The 16,676-nt window shown below is 39.4% G+C and overlaps 1 protein-coding gene across 11 annotated transcripts; it reads right to left on the bottom strand.

Annotated features, from left to right (window-relative positions):
• Positions 1 to 2,573: 2,573 nt before the first annotated feature.
• GBP5 (guanylate binding protein 5) lies at positions 2,574 to 16,442 on the bottom strand. 11 transcript variants are annotated; one of them, XM_063816871.1, is made up of 13 exons: positions 16,073 to 16,421; positions 14,432 to 14,714; positions 12,732 to 12,839; positions 11,343 to 11,551; positions 10,706 to 10,833; positions 9,395 to 9,504; positions 8,936 to 9,132; positions 8,328 to 8,570; positions 6,672 to 6,952; positions 5,719 to 5,931; positions 4,666 to 4,768; positions 4,208 to 4,389; positions 2,574 to 2,809 (listed from the first exon to the last, which is right to left on the bottom strand). In XM_063816871.1, exons 4-13 carry the CDS (start codon positions 11,530 to 11,532, stop codon positions 2,696 to 2,698), a joined length of 1,761 nt encoding a protein of 586 aa, XP_063672941.1. In that variant the 5' UTR covers positions 11,533 to 11,551; positions 12,732 to 12,839; positions 14,432 to 14,714; positions 16,073 to 16,421; the 3' UTR covers positions 2,574 to 2,695. The 11 variants fall into 11 exon arrangements, 9 of the variants coding, with proteins under 9 accessions (XP_063672941.1, XP_063672937.1, XP_063672927.1 ...); XM_063816867.1 differs by lacking the exon at positions 14,432 to 14,714 and having other exon boundaries at positions 16,073 to 16,441; XM_063816857.1 differs by lacking the exon at positions 12,732 to 12,839 and having other exon boundaries at positions 14,026 to 14,714; positions 16,073 to 16,174.
• Positions 16,443 to 16,676: the final 234 nt, after the last annotated feature.

Raw genomic sequence — 16,676 nt, 5'->3', positions numbered from 1 at the left:
TACTTACTGGTAGTTTCAAGAAATCATCAATGTTTACCTTACAGTGCCTTTTCTTGTTCTTTTGCACCCAGTGACAGATCTCTAACCTATGAGATCAGAATATTTGGGGATGAGTGGGATCCAGGGAAGCTGGTGGGGAAGAATATCTGTGGATCACTAATGAAAGCAGCATGCCTCTCTGGTTTTTGGTGGGGGAGATATAATAGAAAAAGTTAAATTAGACTAGAAATCAACCACTTTGTAACATGGTCTAGGTTAACAGTAACAAGGTGTGAAACCTTAAATGACTTAATTTTGCTGAGTCTCAGGATTTTAAAAAATTTCTTTAAGATGGGTAATAAAGATATCAATATTTAATTTGGAGATAGAGCTATTCTTTTTACTGATAACATTTCCTTGGATGATAAAATGTATTTTTTTTCTTTATAAATTGCACAGCTTGAAAAGGTAATTGTAGGGTATTGCTAGACAAATGCTCAGTTGAATATGCTGGTACCTTCTGAACTTCAGTTCAAATCTAGAAATACTGCTGAGTAGCACCACATCCTATCTGATATGAAAATTTCCTCATATTAAAGCTCTTCAAAGAACAGTAAAAAGAGCAGACACTAAAATTTTTCGGCTTTTTTTTGTATATAAGTAAATCATATTTGGGGTGACTAAAAAAATTCAAGCTCCTATCATACTACCTAAGTGGAAAATTCCTTATATGAGTAAGTACTTATAAGGGAGAAAAACAGAGCTTTGTGTAATGTTTCTATAATTTAAAGAAAAAAATTTTTTACTGGAGATGTACAAAACAAAGTAACAAAAAGTACATAAAAAGATGTAATAAAGTGTGTTTTAATTCTAGTCTTAAAGCAATTCTTAATCTCCTTAGGGAAATTCAGTCTTTCTCTATAGACTTTTAACTTTGAGAAAAATACAAACAAAGGAACTGATTTATGGTTTTCCAAAAATGTTTTTATGGTTAAAATCTGTACAAATAGATATATTTATATAAGTTACATATTTTAAGAAAAATCAGTCATTTTTCATATATAATTGCAAAGAATTAAGATCATTTAACTTTAGCACTATAAGCAAGCATTAAATTAAATGCACTCAGATTTTTGGCACATTATATGGCATTCCTTATACCACATATTTATAAGGTCTAAAGGATTATAAACATATTACACATAATAATTAAGTCCAATATAAATTGTTTCAGGTTATAAAATGCCCTATTTGAGTTGTGCTCTTGGTGAGGGTGAACAGAAAAGAAAAGGCTTCTTCTTTAGCCCTTAAGCCTATGACACAATTTCCATGCTGGTAATTCCTTTCATCTTCTGAAGAATCTCTATTTTATATAACATTATTGGCTTTCAGCTTGGAATTTCTCTACGCAGATTGTCTATTGACAGTGCCAAGGAATCATCTCACTGTCCATAGAATAGCAGCCTCCACCCAGTTGAAAGCTGCACATTGTTTCCACTTTACCATTGGTACTTCCCTCTGATGGCATCCAGCACACGACCATTAACCTGAGTGATGCCCAACTGAGCCCAGACTTTGGTCAAGTTCCTTCCGACTGAGCCCAGTTAGGGACACCCTGCCCCCAGAGGAATATAACAAGCCCCCTCCCCTAGCTGCCCTGCAGCTTATTTTTCTTCCAAAAGGTCACCCCCACCGCAAGTTCCCAGAACTTAGGTGCCACTATAACCACCCCTAAGCTAAACCACATCCTGGTACCCTGAGCCAGGCGAGGGCAAAAACTGACAAACTGCAGGATGTGGCCATACTGGGAGGAAAAGTCTCCACAAATGGCCTTGCCCCACCGACACCCCCGCACACACACACAAAACCCCTGCAGACCTACTTATACCCCTTAGCCTGTAAGCCCGGTGGCTGCCTCCTCAGATTTCTGTGGAGCAGCCCAGCAGGTTAATAAATTTGCTTGCCAGACTTTGGGTCTTCTTGTCCTTTCTCTTGGCTAACCTTATAAGCCCATGTGCATAACTCCCTCTAGGTCAGCGGTCCCCCAACCTATTTGGCATCAGGGACCAGTTTCGTGGAAGGTAATTTTTCCACAGAGGGTTGGCGGGGGTTGGAGGTGGGGTGGCGTTATTGGTTTCTGGTTTATATTGTTCCACAAGGATCACACAACCTAGATCTTTTGCATGCACAGTTCACAATAGGGTTCCCACTCCTGTGAGAATCTAATGTCACTGCTGATCTGACAGGAGGTGGAGCTCAGGCTGTAATGCTCACTTACCTGCTGCTCACCTCCTGCTGTGTGGCCGGGTTCCTAAAAGGCCACAGATCAGAGCTAGTCTATGGCCTGAGGGTTGGGAAGCCCTGCTCTAGGTAACATAATCCCCTTATGAGAAATTAGACAGATGACATTGAGATGCAAGGGAAAGCATCTCCTGATGAAACCATCCCAATATCACGCATAAATGAAGGCAGTGATACAATGTCCCTTATACAATTTATAATCTCTTAAAGGAAGCAATAATCATTTAAACTATTGGACTACTGGGATGTACATTTTACCAGATACCAGCATCATAATCTTATAACTCTATATGAAAGTTTGAAAAAATAATTATAAAGTTTATTTAAATGTTGATTGTCCCAAGGTCTACAGTTTCTTTTCTGTTGTGTCATCAGTGACAAAGAGTAAAAAAAGGAAACTCCCATATTTAGCACTTTAGAGTAAAACACATGGATCATCGTTATTAACAGTCCTCTGGGCGTGCTGGAGCTCACTGAGAAGGCTTCTATTTTGAGCTTGGAATGTTGTGCTGAGCTGTGCAGCCTGTTCCTAAAGAGTGATAAATAGAAAGTAAGATCAAGCTTCTTACTGATTGCCTAAATCACTCACTTGTCCTTACTTCTTTTCATCTACAGTAGCAATAAACAGTTCCTGAATATCTCTCTTCCATTCACGTGCATCTAACCTATTTCTGTAATTATTCACCCTCCTTGTCTTTCTCTAGCTCCAGAAATGGTCATTTCTCATCCCTGGAATATTGGTGTCCCTAGGATTCCAAACCAAAGCTCCCTTCCCCCTTAAACCACACGATCTCCTTGGGCAATCTTAGTCACATCTTGACTTCAATTCTCATACACACACAGGAGACTGTCAGATATATTTCTAAGAGAAGAGGCTGATACAAAAACAGTGTATCTAAGTGATGTCGGAATCAGGTGGGCTGTCCAATCTTTACATAAGAGAATTTGTTTCAGGTCACCACAGAAGTAGGAGAAAAGAGTGAATACATAAATAACCACATGCTGCTCATACTGCTCTTTAGGAAGGAGCTGCAATCAGAAATATTTTACAGCAACTTCTGAAAAACTAGTACCTACAAACTGGCAAGCCAAGGGGAAGAATTAGGATGTCGTTTGTCTCATTAGGGTGCTGACATAGGAATTTTACACCAGGTCTGCAGAAGCAAAAACACTGCAGATTCCACTCATTTGGAAGGCAGTTTTGTTAATGTGCTAGGCTTGTGTGATATTTGCATTGATTATCTCTTTGAAACCCCACTTATCTCATCTGAAAAATGAGGACACAGTAGTTCTGCTTTACAGTGAATGGATTAGATGAGATAATGCATGTAAAGTGCTATGACAGTGACTGATAAATAATAACTACTGGAGAGTGCTTGGTAACTACTGACAGTGATTGGTAAATAAAACTGAAGGACCGGATGAAACAAACTGGCAAATTAAAGGCCTTCAGAACAGAGATGATCAAGGCAAGAACAGGGGCATAGACACAGTAACATGAAATCAAATTAACAAAGTATCTATGACCAAAGCAAAAGATCATCCAGGACAATTAACAAGTCAACAGGAAAGACCAGTTACTGCAGCCCAGAAATGCCTTGGTTTTTATTTAACAACATATAGTGCTTTCTCTGTATCGGGCACCATTTAAACACAAATATTAACTCATTTAATTATCAAAATAACCCTATAACATAGATATCATCACTGTGTCCATTTTACACAAGAGGAAAATTAGGCACAGAGGTGATAGATAACTTGCCTAAACCATATACTTACTAAGAGGTGGAGCTTGGATTCATACCCAGGCTTTCTGGCTCCAGACTCCCTGCTGAGAGCCACAAGATCTTGCTGCCTCTCCCTCTTTGCCACTGCTACATACTCTCATCGTTACAGGCAGGGGAGAGATGAAACAATTGATGAATACCTGCATCTGTTGTTGCTGCATTTTCTGTTGCTCTGCCAGCCAATTTTGTTGGGCTATCTCCATTTGTCTCACTTGTTCCTGATGGAGTCTCTCCCTCTCCTGCATCATTTGCTCGTTCTGCCTTCGAATCGCCGCCAACCTTTGCGCTTCAGCCTCTGCAGCTTCTGCTTTCACTTGTGCCTCTGAGGAGAAAAAGATAAACTTCTCTAGGATTAATGTGCCTCTTCCTTCTGCCTCCCACTTTTGTTTGTGATTGTTCCAACTTCCTGGATAAAATTCCCAGGGGTTGTTTTTCCCTTCCAGGTAACCACAATGCAGGATCATGCCAGTCAGATATGCTTGAGGAGCTAATAAGCATCTTTGCCATTCTTGCTCTAGTTTAACATCCCATGAGGGCCAGGCCAAATTTATTTAAAATTTATAGATTTTTTTCTATCTCGCATAATTTCCAATCTCACCTTTCTTCTGTTTTTCCTTCTCTGTGAGAGCCTGGTCAGTCTGTAATATTGCATGACTCACAGACTCCTTGGACTTTAAATATTTCTGCAGAACTTCTTCAGCCTAGCAACCCGGAAAACATGCAGTTAGATGCAGGAAATGGTGATTAGGAATGTTGTAAACATCTTTGTCTTGTTCCTTCCAGCAGCATCTATTCCTCATAGGAGAGGCTTGCCATAGGAGAGGCTCCATAGGAGAGGTGGAGCCTATACAGGCTTCCACCCTGCACTTGGTGGAACTGCCAATTGAGACTGGAGAGGCTTGTGGAACACCTGCTCCTGTCACAAGTTTGGCCATGACTCCATGGTCAGTCAGAGCATGCAAGTCCACTAGATGCAAAGGACTTGTTCACAGGGAGAAAAATACTGCAAAGAGTATGATAATTGATGATGCTTTTGTGTTTGAATGACAGATATATGCTGGGGAAAAGATGCTCTCTTTCCCCTGAGACTGAGGGCAGTAAGGACTAGTTAAGCTTGGACCTGTTGGTGTCACCTTTATTGTCATGTGGGGTGAGCCTGCCTGGAAATGAAGCCAATAGTCAGGAAAATGAAACAGAAAAATGACAGAAAGAAGGAGGAAAAGGGATAATATTGTTTAAAATTCTGAATGCATCTATACTTGAAACTAAATTAAAATCTTTTGCTTTTAGTTTGTGTAAGCCAATGAATTACTGGTGTTTCTTAGGTTAGTTTCAAGTATTGGCATTCTGTCCAATGTAACCAAAAAGGCCTCTTTGTTGCAATGAATGTTGATGGTCACAAAGCAAGTCTGGTGATTATGGTGATGGTTCAGTTTAACCCCACTGCTACCATTAGATATAAATTCTGTGCGAGGAACACCAACACCAGGCACATTGTTTTTCCATAAATGCTTATTCAAGAAAAGGATTACTACTAGACAGAGACATAAACCTCATCTGTGTGCCTGTATACATGGCAATTTTCCTGTTCTCACTGGTTTTACAAAGAGGTCCCTCAGCAATTCTCCACAATAGGTAGAACTAGGGATACCTGTATTCCTTTCCGAGGCTCCCGATAGTACTTTGCCTTCAGTTCTTCTGTTTTCTGAATGAAGAGATTATGGCCTCCTGGCTTGAAATAAATTCCCTGCTTCACTGCTTCTTCTAGAGGACCAAAAATATCCTTAAGTAAAGCCAAGCAATGATCCAAGGATGCTTCCGAGTTCCGTTTACAAATGTCATTCTGTTTTGCATCTAGTAGAGTCTTCAAAGAGACAAAAGCCCATGGAAAAGATGTTAGCAATACTTCAGTATTTCTGGAAATAATTCTGAAAAAGAATCTATATTTTTTTCTACAAACTTAGAGCAAGACACATATAAGCAAGACTATATCCTTCCCACCAAACCTGGAAAAATTCCAAGGATGATACTCTATAGAAAAATGACATTTACTTTTGGGTTTGAATCCCTTGTTATTTCTGCTTTAGGTGTAATCTTCATGCCACAGACCTCTAGCTTCATGCTTTAATTTTAAATGCAGCCTACTAGTTTACAACATTCCTTCCAGTATTTCAGTGTTTTACTCGGGATTTCCAATGATAAAGTTCGAAGCAGAATAGTTGGCTGGAATGATATCAACTTATTCTATTAATCCTGGATACATCATATTTTAGTGGATTAAACTGGTAATTCTATATGCTTGATTAATAAAAAAGACAATTTAATACTTTGTAAATGCAATTGGCCAAAGACAGAAAATTAATTAAAATTCAGTTCATGGGTATAACATGGTAAATGTATGCATATGGGAAAACTTCAGAATCTACAAGGTCCAGAGTAATTACATGTTTGCTCATTTGTTTTCAGAATAAAAGTGGTATCATGGCTATATATTATTATTTTCCAATCTAGTATTTTTTTCTTAGCTAAGTCCTATTTTATCATTCAAAGCAATACTTTGTCTTCTTGACCTTAATCCCCATGAACTAGAAACAAAAATATCACCTCCAATTCTTTCTGGAAACTTTGGTCTACATCCTTGAAAGAGTTTTTCATGAAGACTTCAATGGCCTCCCTCTCACTGGTCCTGTGCAGGTCCAGCAGCTCCTGGAGGGTTTCCATGGGCAGCTGCACTTTCTGGCCCATTTGCTGGTCATAGTGGGCAATGGCCTTTTGCACTGCAGCTGAGTTCTCTCTCTGAGCCAAGGCCAGGACTGCATTCTCTATGCAAGGCAGATCCCCACTGCTGATGGCATTGACATAGGTCAGCACCAGGTTCTTTAGACCTTTATGGAAGAAAGAAACGTTTATATTATTTGCAAAGGAAGAAGACATGATCGATATAGTAATTTCTGAGAATGTACATTTAATAGTTGCATTGCCTGAAATTGTTTAGCATTATGGACAGTAGTCAAGTGGCCCAAATAAGTTTATTTGGGAAACTGTGCTATCAGGAAGCCAAGTTTTTCATTCTTTGGGAAAGGAAACTGTGTTCAAATAAGAAAATAGAGGAAATTTCAAGGTGTTTGTGATAGTCTACAGTTCATCCTTCTCTGATGGAGAAATGAGAATATGATCATATAAAAGTCAAACATATTCATTTGACTACAATGCTATCGGCTTCTGTCTCTTCAATCTTCCCTTTTTCCCTCAGCTTTCTGTTCTCTTCAGAATTCCTTTTTCTTTTTATTTATATATATATTTATTATACTTTAAGTTCTAGGATACAGAATTCCTTTTTCTATTTCACTTTAGTATAGTTAAGCTAGTATGAGAGCTACCCTCCTCTAAAAAAGTGCAAAGTTTGGGAGGCCGAGGCAGGCGGATCACGAGGTGAGGAGATCGAGACCATCTTGGCTAACACGGTGAAACCCCACCTCTACTAAAAATACAAAAAATTAGCCAGGTGTGGTGGTGGGTGCCTGTAGTCCCAGCTACTCAGGAGGCTGAGGCAGGAAAATGGTGAGAACCCAGCAGGCGGAGCTTGCAGTGAACCAAGATCACGCCACTGCACTCCAGCCTGGGCAACAGAGGGAGACTCCACCTCAAAAAAAAAAAAAAAAAAAAAAGTGCAAAGTAAGCAATTTAAACCAGGTTTCTCTTAATGTTTGTTTGAACTTTCCTGTTTTACGTCCTTGTCATTTGCACACTTTTGTTTCCAGTCAACTTCCTTCTATAATGTAGCAATTATTTACACAGAGTTCTTAAGAAAAACTAGGCCCAAAAGTCTGCTTAGATTTCATTTAGGGTTTTAGACAATTTGGGCCTTTGTTTAAAGTTTGTTATCAACCACATTTCACTTATACAGGGAACATGTATGTCTTATTCATCTTGTGCCTATCAAATGCTGTGACACATAATAAAAATCCAATGTATTTGTTGAACAAATGCTGCCAGCCCATGTGGATTAATCCAGTTCAAAAGATCTTTAATTTTATCTTATCTTCAGGTTTTGTTCCTATTTTATGTAACTTTAAAGGTATTACTACACACACTTAGTAATATGTGATACCCACTGAAACAATAAATATGATATATATGATTTTCACAGTAGCAATTGCCTATGCATTTGTCAACATCGACAATGCAAGGATAATCTTATAAAAAGTATCCCTTATAGTTTACATTAAATTGAAGGAAAATCCTAAAAATAATACTCACGAGATCCATTGACCATGATGCCACCTGGAAGAGTCTTGGTCATAGAATGGCTAAAGATGTAGGAACAGAATTCTGTCACTTGTTGCACAAATTCAGGCTCTAGCTCATCATCAGGCAGTGTTTCAAGTTGGGCAAGCTTTTTTTGGTGAGCAGGTAAGTCAAAGATAAAGCATTTCTTTTTTGGAAAGAACTTCTGTATACACAGACGGGGCAAATTGAAATTTTGAACTCTTTGATCACTACCTGGAGAATAAAAAATAGGATTTATTTAGCATAGACTTTGCACTCATTTTCATTTATTTACCTCGAATAAATGTCCTTCCACCTGATGTCACTTAGATTAATATATCTTCATAAACCCTAAGTAAAAAGAAAAATGGTAACTAATCAGGGAAATTAAAAAAGAAAATTTATTCTAAGAACGAGGAAAAATGCAATTTAATATTGAATCTACTTGTTCATTATAAACAAAAATATTTATTATTTATTTTTTAGGAGAGCTGGGTGAATATATATATAGAAAACCATAAATTTAACCACCTAAACAAAAGAGATAATTTCTTAGATTACTTTCTAAAAAATCTTTCTAAAACTGAAGTCCCTGTTACCTTGCTTTGGCCTTAGGGAATTCTCCAGGTATTCATCTGGTGTGACAAGTTGCCCATCTATTTCCAGGCCTAAGCAGAAATCTCTCAGAGTCCACACTAAGTCTGGGAAGAAGCTCGCAGAGTCAGCAGGATCTTCAACCCTGTCAAGGTCGGGTGAGTTTCTTGCCTTGAGCAGATCTGTCAGTTCTGTCACATTGCTGAGATGCAATTAAAGAAAACTGGCAGAAATAGGACCGCATCTAAACCCATACTTAATTCCATTTTCCCCCAAACCTTTATTTTCCCCTATGAGTCTTAACCAAATCATCATTTAACAGTAAATATAAGGGCTCCTTTCTTTGTACTTTCAATGTTTATCACGTTTCCATTTTTGTGATTCACAAGGTCTCACAGACACGCAGCTGGTAAATAGAGGAGTTCTGTCGGACTTTGGTGCCACCCTATACCACAAAAGGATACTGCAGTAGGTCGATAGCACCCTGATCAATTTTGTTCACAGTATTGTACACAAAGGTGCTGCTCAGTAAGAGTGCCAGTGCAAAGATCTGGATATCATTCTTCTTGTCAGCCTAGAAGTCAGACCAAATTTAAGTCATGTCTCATGGGATTCCCAGATGAGCGATATTTAAAAATAGGCTCTTGTCATAAATGTTTAACAAGACAAAAAAAAAGATTGTTAGAAATATTAACTTTAAATAGTTCTCTTGTTAACATTGATAATTTTATACTCATCCATATCTTATTAACTCACCAGTCCCTCTACATATTTGCAAAATGGATAGTTAAAATTAGTGGGGTGATCAGAGTACTTAAAACCAACATTTTCCAGCACATAAAACAAAATTGGCCTATATACTCAGTACATATACCTATTTTATTGAATAACCAGTATCAATAATGCAGTTCACATTAATGATCTTATCGAATTCTAAAAAATAGTGCTGTGAGATGGTTTTATAGTTACTATCTCCATTTTGTAGGTAAGGAAACTGAGGCTCAAATTGTGGCTTGTCATCTTTAAGTCCTGGCAAATCAAAAACAAAGACAAAAAACACACACACAGAAAAAAAACAATGGAAGTTCAAGAGAAAGATCCAGTTGTGTGCTGGAGCCAATTCATACCAACTCATGACAGCAAATTGTGTGCATGTCTTCCCAAGTCTGAGTTTAGTGAATTAACTTTGGTAGCTTGAAATCAATTACGATGGGAGTATTCAGAAAATAGTCAAGTGCTACAAATCATGGTTGTTTTTGTTTTTGTTATTTTGTCCTTGAGCTGGTTGTTAAGTACTTACCAGCATATAACAAGGAAAGGCCCATGTATCTACTGTTTTTAAGTAGTGAGTTGAATAAGAAAGACCAAAGAAAAAATAAAACATTTGGAGAGACTTACTTCTCTTATCAAAGTCAGAAAGCTACAAGTGCTAGAGCTCTGATTGGAACACAGGTTCATTTAAGAACAGAACCCACTATTAACTAGTATAATCTACAGGATCAGGCTTGTAACAGTGATTTTATATGCATCATGTTTATGCATTTGCGTTAATTGCCTAGCTCAACATCAACACTGCTCTTCTAATACTGATTCTGGCTTATAAATGTATTTTCTCATGTCAGGCTTCCAAACTCTGAATATTAAAAATACAAAGGAAAACAATGGGGGTATACATTGGTCAAGTGGAACTACAAATTTAGAAAAATAAACCTAAAATCTCCCTGTGAAAAGACAGTTCAGAGATTAGGAGGTTAAAAAAAGGAATCCTTCCTTACCTTCTCTACATCTCCCAGGCCCTCGGTGTCAAGCAGAACTAATGTGTGATTTGGCCAGTTGGGATGAGGCACACACCATATCCAAATTCCCTTGGTGTGAGACTGCACCGTAGATGCAACAGAGAAGCCTGTCAGGGGGAGTGAGAGGTTGTAATAGAAGAGAAACTCTGGAAATTGGGGATTTGCTTGATCATTCAGCTAGAGTTTAAGGAAAGCAAGATGAGGAGATAGCAGAATGTACAACCAGTATTGATTTGAATGATGATGCAGAAATGGAAAAACAATATCAAATACCATAGGTTGGAACTTTGATATTAAAAAAATATTATGCTACTAAAATGTTGCTAGTTTATAATTATGTATATGGGAATTACTTCATTGATGTCTTACTCCTTACAAGGAGAATATATTATACATTTTACAAGAAGAAATCAAGGCAAAGAAAAAAAAAAGAGGTGATATGTCAGGAACAGAGAACTGGTCTTCATCTTCCAAAAGATAAAAAGACCAGCTGTAGCCTAAACATTGGCTTTTAATATTCATCCTCATGTCTTACTCTCTCCTTGCTTCCTCGTACTGGATGGTGACTGTGTGAATGGACAGAAGGGTTTGGCAGAGCTTTGCTGGTACCACTCACCCTTGTTCTTCCCAGCCAGCTTGTTCATCAGGTAGGATTTGCCAGTGCGATAGAGGCCCACAATCGCTACCACAACTACAGGTTGCGTAATGGCAGACAGGATCTCCAAAGCTTCCTGATTAACCTTCAGCTGCTCATTAAAGTTCTCGATGAGGCACATGGGGTCTGACATGTGGATCTCTAAAGCCATGTCTAGGATGTTTCTTTGCCTGCAAGGGAACAGATGGGATAGGCTGGAATTTCTAGTGTTTGTTTAATAAGCAAAGGAAGTCATTTTGCTTACTGAACCTGGGGACATACTACTCCCCAGCACTGCCTAAGTTTCTGGAAAAAAAATGTTTTAAAATAAAAAGAGTCCTGTAAAATAGAGAGACTTTATTTTAAAACGAAAGTAAGTCCTAGGCCCTTTATATGTCTACTATAGGCCATTCTACTGGTTCTTAAATATTTGATAGGCATACGAAAATCCATTTCCTGCGTCTAACCTACTAGTTTGAATCTAACTCTTATTCCATTGGTTTTTGGCTTAGTTATGTTTTTTAGTTTTTACCTCCCTGGGTTCCTATATTAATTCTTTATGATGTTCTTTATTAATATATTACGCTGTTCTTTTTACTTTGTGTCAACTTCATTTTTTTCAGTTAGATCTATGTCCAGTCAAACTGCATTACATTAAATACTACCAAGTCATTATGCAGCATTATCTAACAAATCATAGTTGTTTGCTTCTTAGTGATATACTTGAAATTTTTTACACAGTTACTAATGTGCTTTATTAAACCAAAACTTCAAAGCATGATTATTTTATGATTGACTGAAGGAGTAAAACAACTTCCTTTAATAATACTTAACCTATTTTTTTCTAACTTCTGAGCATCAATCCCTATAACCTAAAGAGTCTCTGGTTAAAAAAAATTTTTGAGCTATATGAGAAAAAGCAAATGCCATAAAAATATGCTTTTCTACTTTGCCTTATCATAAAGGATAGTTTTCTTCCATTTTAAAGGTGGTTATTTACTAAAGATGCTAAAACTTCACTATCCGCTTGACGAGTTCTTTCACTAAAATCTTACAATGAAAAGGTTTGGATTCTCCATCTCTTTACTAGCAAATTTCAAAAACTGTCATTTTACAATTATGAAGACCCATTCTCCCTGCTTCCTCATAGCTAATGCCCTGGAAATCATTATGTTGACATAAATTAAAACAGAAACTGCTTGGCAGCAGAAAATAGGATATCCATTTGCAAATGGTGTAGCACTAGGACATGGGAGTCAGGAAATGCCTAGTGCAAGCCTGACCCAGAAAGAGGCAATTTTGCAATAAATTTAGAGACTCAAATGGCAGGTCTCTTCTCATTCTAATCTATTTTCAATGTAGTATTAGTACCTTATATATGTAGAATTCTGGTTGCCTGATTTGTATGCAGCGGAGGCCAGAATAATTTTTCCACTAGAAAGATATGGGCACCTTGAAGTGATGATCTACAACAATTAGCTAGAAAAACAAAAGATACATAAGCCAAATCTATAAGCAGATATTGAGAGCTTACAAGATCTTATGATTTGGGATGATGTCACTAATGAAGAGGGAATGAATGTGTCTGAGTGTTCAGACTTTCTTATGAATGACAATAGCATTGTATATCTACATTAATAATAGTATTTCACATGTTGTCCCCTAATGTCATCTGGATAGCATCTTTAATGCTTTTAGTAAAGCCAAATTTCTAAAACATTATTGCAGATTTAATGTGTTCAAGCCACAAATATAACTGTTGCTCTGTTATTCATAACTTAGTGTTCTGGGATGCATTCTCCCTAACTGCTTGAGCCCTATAACCTTTGCAAATAAAAACAATGCAAGAATGGTTCAAAATACACACACAAAATGCACATTCTGCCCTTGCCTTAAATTAGACTTGATTTCCAACCCCAGCCCTACAACTGGCTATCTGTATCTCTCTGGCATTTCACTCAATTCTTTCAGCTTGTTTTCTAAAAAAGCAAAAGTAAATAAACAACTATTTATTAACATCAGTATAACTGCTGGCTTATGAAAGAGAGCGAGCGAGCTGCAGGAGATTTTAAAAAGTGCAAAGAAGGAAAATGCCCAAAAAAAATACTAAGAGAAAATGCTCAGAAGTGGTAGTGGAAGGATTTCTGAAAGAAAACATCTGTTTTCGGCCATATGATTCTAGTTTGGGTTTTGCGCCTGCATTTGTATATGTAGTTGTTATTGCTTGCTTTTGCTTATTTTGCATAGTTTCTGGTTTGAATTTCAAGGAAAAGGAAAAGGCTCTTATTAAGGATATAAATGGAAATCAAACTAGTACAAAATGCTTGAAGTATGTGTCATGGTAAGAAATTCAAAGGAGAGAATTTCAACGAGTGAACAGTTGCCAGACAGTATTGAGGGATCCAGTTGGGCAACTGTTAAATTAGGTGATTCATAATAGTAAAGGCAATAGAGTAGTAGAAGCAGAACCCAACACAAAAGGGGTTAGTTAAGTGAGTAGATGCCAAGAAACCAACATGAATTAAGTCAGGGTTATTGCTAAAGGAAGAAATCTACTTTCAAACAAAGTACAAGACTATGACTAAAAATACATCACTGTTTTCATGAAACTTCTCTCTGGGTTTCAACATTTTTTTCTTGTCCTTAATGTTTGCAAGCTACTTACATTGCATCATATTCATTGTTCTTTCTCATGAAAATAATAACTATCATAGTTTTTGAAACTTTCATGCTGAAGTTCGAGTCAGTTTAATCAGATTTTATGAAGGACGAAGGTAACTTAAGTGGAAATTATGATCCTGAATAAGTCATAAAATTGCAAAGGAAGAAAAATAATTTGAAGGCATTTCAAACTCTTAGTTTAGTCACTACACACATTGATGTCTAATTCAGCAAGAGGCAGACACAGCTGGTACTTAATGAATTCTGCTGCCTGTCTGATAAGAATACAATTTATTCTTTACTGAGGTCTGATATACCACATCAGGATAAGCTGCATCCTATCCTTTGTAGAATGTTTCTAAAACCAACTGAATCTTGCAAATCTCTTCCACCTCTTGCCCCAGTCTTACTGTGTCCGGAATTGGTGGGTTCTTGGTCTCACTGACTTCAAGAATGAAGCTGCGGACCCTAGCAGTGAGTGTCACGGTTCTTAAAGGTGGCGTGTCAGGAGTTTGCTCCTTCTGATGTTCGGATGTGTTTGGAGTTTCTTCCTTCTGGTGGGTTCGTGGTCTGGCTGGCTCAGGAGTGAAGCTGAAGACCTTCGCGGTGAGTGTTACAGCTCTTAAGGCTGCGCGTCTGGAGCTGTTTGTTCCTCCTGGTGGGTTCGTGGTCTCGCTGGCTTCAGGAGTGAAGCTGCAGACATTCCCAGTGAGTGTTACAGCTCATAAAGGCAGTGTGGACCCAAAGAGTGAGCAGCAGCAAGATTTATTGCAAAGAGTGAAAGAACAAAGGTTCCGCAGCCTGGAGGGTGACCCCAGTGGTGCCACTGCTGGCTACTTCTCTTATCTGGCCCCACCCACATCCTGCTGATTGGTCCATTTTACAGAGAGCCGATTGGTCCATTTTACAGAGAGCTGATTGGTCTGTTTTGACAGGGTGCTGATTGGTGCGTTTACAATCCCTGAGCTGGACACAAAAGTTCTTCATGTCCCCACTAGATTAGCTAGATACAGAGTGTGGATTGGCCTATTTACAAACCTTGAGCTAGATACAGAGTGCTGATTGGTGCATTTACAAACCTTGAGGTAGATACAGAGTGCTGATTGGTGCATTTACAATCCCTTAGCTAGATATAAAGATTCTCCAAGTCCCCACCAGATTAAATAGATACAGAGTGCTGATTGGTGTATTTACAATCCCTTAGCTAGACATAAAGATTCTCCAAGTTCCCACTAGACTCAGGAGCCCAGCTGGCTTCACCCAGTGGATCTTGCACCGGGCGGCAGGTGGAGCTGCCTGCCAGTCCTGCTCCATGCACTGGCACTCCTCAGTCCTTGGGCCATGGATGGGACAGGGTGCTGTGGAGCAGGGGTCGGCACTCGTCGGGGAGGCTCAGGCAGCGCAGGAGCCCATGGCGGGGTGAGGTGGGGAGGGGGAGAGGGGAGGAGGCTCAGGCATGGCAGGCTGCAGGTCCCCAGCCCTGCCCCACCGGGAGGCAGCTAAGGCCCTGCAAGAAGTGGAGCACAGCAGCTGCTGGCCCAGGTGCTAAGCCCCTCACTGCCTGGGGCCGCTCTGGGTGCAGGTCCCGCAGAGCCCAAGCCCACCCAGAACTCGCGCTGGCCCTCAAGCACCGGGCACAGCCCCAGTTCCCACCCCTGCCTCTCCCTCCACACCTCCCGGCAAGCTGAGGGAGTCAGCTCTGGCCTCGGCCAGCCCAGGAAGGGGCTCCCACAGTGCAGCGGAGGGCTGAAGGGCTCCTCAAGTGCCGCCAGAGTGGGTGCCCAGGCAGAGAAGGCACCGAGAGCGAGGGAGGGCTGCGAGGGCTGCCAGCACGCCATCACCTCTCATTACCTTGATTATAAAATCGGGAGAAGAGGTATTTTAGAGCTAGTAAGAAAACTGCTTCCATGAGGGACTGGGCACGGTGGCTCACGCCTGTAATCCCAGCATGTTGGGAGGCCGAGGCGGGTGGATGACGAGGTCAGGAGATCTAGACCATCCTGGCTAACACGATGAAACCCCGTCTCTACTAAAAATATACAAAAAATTACCTGGGCATGGTGGCGGGCGCCTGTGGTCCCAGCTACTCGGGAGGCTGAGGCAGGAGAATGGCTTGAACCTGGGAGGCAGAGCTTGCAGTGAGCCGAGACTGCACCACTGCACTTCAGCCTGGGCGACAGAGCGAGACTCTGTCTCAAAAAAAAAAAAAAAAAAAAAAAAAAAAAAAAAAGACAAGAAAAGAAAAAAGAAAGCTGCTTCGATGAGAACTTGCTGAGTTCGAACTCTCGTCTTTTACTTTCACTGTGGTGATTTCTCATTTACTTTTTCTTCACTCAGTCCTGGCGTTTTTGTTCTTCCCACCCCGTTTTCCCTGCTCGAAAAAGGAGACAATTTGAATACAAAATATGGAATAACAGAAAGGGGGATTTTTGAAAGTTCTCTGTAGGAAATAGAAACCAAAAAGGAAATTCAGTGACTAAGCCAGATGACAAAGGGAATTGCCCAACTGTTACCTAGTGTAGATAGGCTGGATGTATTTGACCTGACTTCTTTGAAACTGCATGTTTCCTAGAAACTGCAGAGAATCCTTTGAGTGCCAGCCATACTCCTCCCTGCTTCCGTTGTTGTTGTTACTAGAAGAGAAATTTGAGATCT

Source organism: Pan troglodytes, chromosome 1 (assembly GCF_028858775.2).
Source record: "Pan troglodytes isolate AG18354 chromosome 1, NHGRI_mPanTro3-v2.0_pri, whole genome shotgun sequence".
Classification (NCBI taxonomy): domain Eukaryota; kingdom Metazoa; phylum Chordata; class Mammalia; order Primates; family Hominidae; genus Pan; species Pan troglodytes.
The sequence above is the reverse complement of the archived record's forward strand: the minus strand, read 5'-3'. Positions and strand labels throughout refer to the sequence as shown.

Bases quoted from the DNA above. Each gene is read 5' to 3' on its own strand.
- GBP5 (XM_063816857.1), bottom strand. From the start codon at position 14,090: ATGAAAGTTTCAAAAACTATGATAGTTATTATTTTCATGAGAAAGAAC. The intron at 11,552-14,025 runs GTAAGTAGCTTG...GTTCCCTTGCAG, and splicing joins AACAATGAATATGATGCAAT to GCAAAGAAACATCCTAGACA. The intron at 9,505-10,705 runs GTAAGGAAGGAT...TCTGACTTCTAG, and splicing joins GCCTGGGAGATGTAGAGAAG to GCTGACAAGAAGAATGATAT.